At 38.0% G+C, this 6752-nt stretch overlaps 1 protein-coding gene across 1 annotated transcript; it reads right to left on the bottom strand.

The window, feature by feature from the left end:
- Nucleotides 1–641: 641 nt before the first annotated feature.
- On the bottom strand, nt 642–1738 carry LOC130591894 (uncharacterized). The gene is made up of 3 exons (XM_057395854.1): nt 1588–1738; nt 1151–1374; nt 642–1037 (listed from the first exon to the last, which is right to left on the bottom strand). Exons 1-3 carry the CDS (start codon nt 1736–1738, stop codon nt 642–644), a joined length of 771 nt encoding a protein of 256 aa, XP_057251837.1.
- Nucleotides 1739–6752: the final 5014 nt, after the last annotated feature.

Here is a 6752-nt window from a genome sequence, read left to right as displayed (position 1 = left end):
ACATACAGCATTGTCAGATGATAAGTGGAAACGATACCTTGGACATCATGTATCAGAGGACGTCCCACTATGGCATTGTAGGCCCCAGGAACGTCTACCACCAGAAATTCAGTCATGACATCCGGACTTCATTGCCGTCTCCTATCCGGACCGGGAGGGTCACCAAACCCTCCGGAGTTACAGACGCCCCGGTGAACCCAATTACAGGATATCGGACAGGCTTCAAGTATTCTCGTCCTATCATCAATTTTTCGAACGTTGAGAGATACAGGATGTTAGCTGAGCTTCCACCGTCTACCAGGATCCTATGGACCAAACAGTTCGAAATTCTTAAAGTGACCACCAATGGGTCATCATGAGGGAAAACCACATGCTCCTCTTTAGTGTAAAAGTAATTGCTGGCATGGCTGGCGGATGCCTCCACTTCATGCTTTCATTGAAATTGACTTGGTGCCTGAATTCTTTCAGGCTGGCTTTGGCTCCATTCACACTACCTCCATGAATAGGTCCGCCACTGATGACGTGAATTTCACTGATCCTTGATTGAACGTTCTTGTTGATTGGTTTACCAGATCTCCTTCTTTCGTTGTGCTTTATATTGGCTGAAATAGCCTCTTCTTAACAAATCTCTAGATTATCTTTCAAGTGACGACAATCTTCGTGACATGGCCGTGATCCCCATGGAAATCACACCATTTGCTTTTATCACGATTTTTGTGAAACATAGGCTTAGGACGCTGCCATTTGTCGCTATCCTTGTTCTTCAAAAAGATCTGACTTCTTGAGGTAGTCAGTTGGGTGTACGCGTCAAATCTGTCTTTGCGCTCACCTCCTTCCCGAACTTTCCTTTCACGATCCCTACGATCGCGGTCATACCTCTCACCATCCCTTTCTCGTTCATCCCCCCTTTTTACCATATGCGACTCTTGTCGTCTATCATCTCGGACGCGATCAAATTCTCGGCCCTTATCTTTCTTTTGCTTATCCTCTTTCTTCTCAGATTCACGGTTACCCACAGCTTTGTCAAACTCCTCCCCCTGATATAATCATTTGCTTTACCCAGGACGGGACCCAGAGTGGTGTAAGATTTACGACCCAGATAATTTCGAAATGGTGACCCCTCCTTGAGGCCAGTCATCAAGGCTAGCACCGCTACATCTTGCTGTAAGCGTGGAATTGAAACGGCTTCAACATTAAAGCGACCGATATAATCCCTTAAACTTTCGTTGGCCCCCTGCTTGACAAATAGCAGTTCTCCCGTAGTACGCTTGCGGCGTCTATTACTGACAAAGTGAGTACTGAATGTGGACGACAACTGGGAGAAGCTAGAGATGCTACCTGGCTTTAGACTCTTGAACCAAGTCTGGGCTATGCCTGTCAATGTGGACGGGAAGACCTTGCACCATATGGCATCATGTCAGTGTAAAGAAAATGTGGCCTCGTCAGCCACATGGTCATCTGGATCCGAAGTGCCATCCTACTTGGAGGTTGGCATCTTGATTCTCGTCATTGGATGATTCAATATATCCATGGTGAAAGGGGAGAGTTTAGGCTTGATGAGTAGGTGACCCCCCATCAAATAGTTACTAGCGCCTGAGGCACTGTACTCATGACGGGAGCCACCCTGGGCCTCTTCCTCTGAATGGTATAATTCTTCTGTCTCCAAAATGTCTTCTTCATAGTCTGACTGATCAATCCTTTTTTCCATCTCTCGTCCGCTAGGATTCAAGGATCGCATCTTTCGAAGAGGGGTGTCGTCCGCGTTCCTACCGGCCATGGCCAGTGGTCACTTACGTGCGCCGCCAGTAGGTTGATTGGGTGTGCTTTGTTGGGGTTGGCAGTCAACATTTGAATGAAAGAAGCTACAGTTTGCAGCTGTTCAGGTGAGAATTGACTTAGCTGAGCTAAATTGAGAGGTACGTTACTATTTGGAGTTTGTCCCTCGGGAGATTGGTAGTTGAATTGTGGGTTCCCCATCACCCCAGTGATGACTGGCTGCGATGAGGTCTGGCCGGCATCCTTATCTTTGGATCCTTGATTAGTGTTGTTTACGTCACCCATGGTTGTTTCTTTGCTAAGGTTGGGAGCCCCCTCCTTCTAGCGCCAAATTGTTTCGGTTTGAAACAGTTAGCGTCCTCGCAAGAGTCCGCCAAGTCTCAAGAGCTCACGTCCTTGCTGGAAAGCTGCACATGATGCAAACGTAAACTACCCTCGGGGTGGTTTTGAGGAAACCCCCTCCGACGCTCAAGTCAGATATTTGGACCACTAGGATGTAGAGAGAGAAACAAGAGAGAGATAGATAAGCTATTTTCAGTGTGTAAGAGAATGTACCAGCATAATAGTACCATTGGGGTATTTATAGAAGTACTATTCCTCTGACAGGGCGTATAATCCTTTGACACGTGTAGGGCTATGACGCATTTGACAGGTGGGAAGATTCCCTTTATTTTGTCTTGTTAGGCGTCCGCCAACATTGTCGGTCCTAGGGGACGAACTGGCTCGAACGGTGCTTTTAATGGTTTTATCGTACTCGCGTCCATAAACTTATTCGCGGCCGTAGATAAGAAGGCCGCTAATGAACTTGGGTTATACCCATACAATGTATATAAATTAAAACGAGTTTAGTAAGAATAGATTGTATCAGTAACATGTTGACAGTAGTAAATATAGGCACATCTCAATACATAACTTTTGTGGGGGACTTTGAGACGATGGATCACGAGGCGTACATTACTAGATGGTAGTTTACCATGATGTATTACAAATCTGAGCTTAGTAAGAGTGGATCGTACCCATAACACACTAATAGCAACATACATAGGCAATATCGCGAGACGCGATACTTGACTTTTGTGGTGGACATGATATGGTTGTACACATAATTAACATGCCTATAGCAACATATATAGACAACATTGTTGGAGTTTATAAGAGGTTTTTTAGAAACTCAAAAGTTTGCTTCAAAAGAATGTGAAGAGTCTCTTATTCCACACTGAAAGAATAAAAGGGAACTGTAAAGGTTTATAACTATTGGATAATATTATATGTAAAGGGATAATATTATTATGTAAAGGGTAGAATGGTACTTTACTATAGTCATAGGTCTGTAATGTACACTATATATATTGAATGTCAGGTTAACCTACAGAAGGTTAACACAATTATTTCTCACTCTTGTACATGGTATCAGAGCCCAGGATTTTCTAAAGAATTAATTTTTTTTTCCACAAAATTATAGTCGTCCTGATATTGCTTATGCTGTTAATATGGTGTCTCAGTTTATGCATGCTTCTCGTACTACTCACCTTCATGCTGTGAAAAGAATTTTCAGATATCTGTAGGGCACTCTGGATTATGGACTTTATTTATATAGCAGCAGTTCTCCTACTGTTGTTATTGCCTATTCTGATGCAGATTGGGCAGGATGTCCTGACACATGGCGTTCTACTACTGGCTATGCTGTTTTTCTTGGGAAGAATTTAATTTCCTGGCGTTCGAAAAAGCAACCTACTGTCTCCAAGTCCTCCACTGAAGCTGAATACAGGGTCGTTGCCTACACAGCTGCAGAAACTATTTGGCTCAAGCAACTTCTTGCTGACATTGGCCATTTTCTCCGCCGTCCTGTGATTGTCTATTGCGACAATGTCTCTACTACTTATCTCACTGCTAATCCAGTTCATCATGATCGTAGCAAACATATCGATGTTGACTATCACTTTGTTCGAGAAATGGTTGCCAAGGGAGGTCTTATTGTTCGACATGTTCCTACTCAGTCTCAGGTTGCAGACATTTTTACTAAAGGCCTATCTACTGACTTGTTTACTAAACATCGTACCAATCTATCCGTTGTTTCACCCCGTAAAGATTGAGGGGGTGTATTGGATAATATTATATGTAAAGGGGTAATATTATTATGTAAAGGGTAGAATGGTACTTTACTATAGTCATAGGTCTGTAATGTACACTATATATATTGAATGCCAGGTTAACCTACAGAAGGTTAACACAATTATTTCTCACTCTTGTACAATAACCATTACTCTTCCTCTACCCTTTCAGTTGTGTAGCAATGAGACTTTTAGTGGATATGTGGTGATTGGAGTCACCACACGCGCGCCACCCGGTCCGGGCCTTGGGCCTTGGGATTTGGGGAATAAAATTAACTTAACTAAATTTTTGGGTCATCAGTTTTATGACCGTTTTAATCCAGTATTATGTTACCGTTTTCCCCCTTAATGTGACAGTTTCCTTAATTCTCTCCATAACTGCTTCCATGATTCTCCCCACTAAGTGACCATTTTTCCCCCACATTTTCAACCACCTTCTTGTTTCATCTCTTTATAAATACTGGGGTAAATTATTTCATGGACACAGAAAAATAGGAAACACTTTCTTCTTCTCTGCTTTCTTTCTCCTCTAAAATCCTGGGCAATATTCAAGAGCGTTTTCAATCTGTTTTTCCATCAACACTGGAAACACAGATTCCGTGTATCCCTGGAGGTTGATTGCTACGAGTCCGTGTGTTGTTACGGGGCAAATTCAACTTTAGGGTAGTGATCTTTTCACGCCAGGGTTATCAGATAAATTAGATTTTATTGTTACCAATTTTCGTTCCTACAATCTCGATACTTAACTTTATTTTATGGTGGATTTTGTGACATTAGATTATGGGCCAATTGACCAATTTGGTAAAAAAAATTAGCACCTAATGGCAATTTGGTAAAAAAGTTAGCTTCCGTGATAATTTAGTAAATTAACTTAGCTTCGGATGATAAATTGGTAAATAAACCTAGGTTCGGGTGACAAATTGATAAAAATAGTTAACTTTTGCGACAGTTTGGTAAAAACAATTGAGCTCTTGCGACGTTTAGGCCAAAATTTTGAAAACCTATTTTTTTTTCTTTTTATTTATTGTTGAATTCAAGGGTATCTCCTTTTAATTAATACATACAAGCGAGAATCATTAAAATATTATTTCACTCATCACATGTGGAGAGCAAATGTATTCATGTATGTGTGTGATATTTTTGAGATTTTCTTAGGGATAATTCAATGCATCATTGTCCCCAAAGTTGTCATATATCTTCATTAGAAGATTGTATTCATCTTAAAAATTATCCACAAATATATTAAATACATTTCAATACATATCGAATACAAATGTTATTGTTCTCAAATGTTAGTTAGAATGAAAATGGAGAAGAAAATATAGGGGATAATTGGGTAAATAATTGCATATAGAAAAAAGAAATAATGGTGAAATTAATAAATTAAAAATATTCTCTTTTCTACACAATTATTTTTTCTCTTGTTTGCATTCTAATTAACATTCGAGAGCAACCTTTCAAAAAAACATTGAAAAACAATAACATTTGTATGCAATATGTATTGAAATTTATTTCAATATTTTTGTGGAATATCTCTAAGATAGATACAATATTTTAATGAAACTATACACTCCAAAGTAACAACTTTAGGGACAATAATACATTAAATATTATAAAAAATATTGAATACATTTGCACTTAAACTATGATGAGTGTAATAATATTTTTATTCTCCTCTTGTATTAATTAGAATGGAAAGAATATATGGTAAAATAATAAGTGATAGTTGGGTAAATAAATGTGTGGGAAAGAAGAATAAAATTTAACAAAAATGGAAAAGCATAGAAAAATAGATTTTTAAAATTTTGGCCTCAACGTCTCAAAAGCTCAATTTTTTTAATAAATTGTCGCAATAGTTAACTTTTTTTTATCAATTTGTCACCTGAACCTAAGTTTATTTACCAATTTGTCTTCCGAAGCTAAGTTTATTTACCAAATTGTCACCGAAACTAACTTTTTTACCAAATTGTCGTTATGTGCCAATTTTTTTACCAAATTGGTCAATTGGTTGTAAATTATGAGGCAAAGTGTTGAGATCTGAAGAAAAAACAACGACATAAAGTTGTTTACATTTCATGTAAATTCAAAGATGCCCATAGAAAAATAAGATATTATATTGTGACATTTCTATTTTAAAGAAACGTAATAAGTATTTTTAAATAAAAAAGTAGTAGTTTTAAAAAAATAGTTCCAATTAGATTGTCAAATCAAAGGATTAGACTATTTGGATCTATAGATTGTTCCATGAGTAAAACGATTTACAGTAGTTAATAGTAGATCGATTATTGGTCCGGTCATGGTTGTGTGATGGTCTTAATTGGGTCGGGTCTTAACGGGGTCACATCATACAATGTGGTGGCGCGTTGGGCCAAACGAGTATTGGGTCAGTAAGTGGACAAGAAAAACAAGGAACAAAGAGAGTCAAAAGTAAGTATGACTGAAAACGAATCTATACATATAATATTATTTTAAAAATCTATTTTATTTTTCAAAATTATTGGTTTTTTTTTTGTTCGTTGACCCTGTCCAATAACGGCCTTGTTCAATAAAGCCCTATAAATTTAACCATAAACCTTTAGCCATTAAACTACTATGGCCCTGTTTGACAAATAGAGTTTAGAGTTTGTTGTTAGAGTTTTAACTTTTTGTTCAGCAGATTTGACTGCTGATTTGACAGTTTTTTTTTTATAAATGTGTTTGGTAAAAATTAACTAATTACTAAAAGCTTATTGTCATTTGTTTGTGTAATATGACATTTATAGACATTTTAATAGATATGTGTAGTATTATTATTAGGGGCAAAAAAGTCATTAAACATATTTCTACATAATCCATTATTTGAAATGAAATACAAGTTTCCAAACA

This window comes from Beta vulgaris, chromosome 6 (assembly GCF_026745355.1).
Source record: "Beta vulgaris subsp. vulgaris cultivar EL10 chromosome 6, EL10.2, whole genome shotgun sequence".
Taxonomy (NCBI): Eukaryota; Viridiplantae; Streptophyta; class Magnoliopsida; order Caryophyllales; family Amaranthaceae; genus Beta; species Beta vulgaris.
This window is presented reverse-complemented; position numbering and strand designations above follow the sequence as displayed.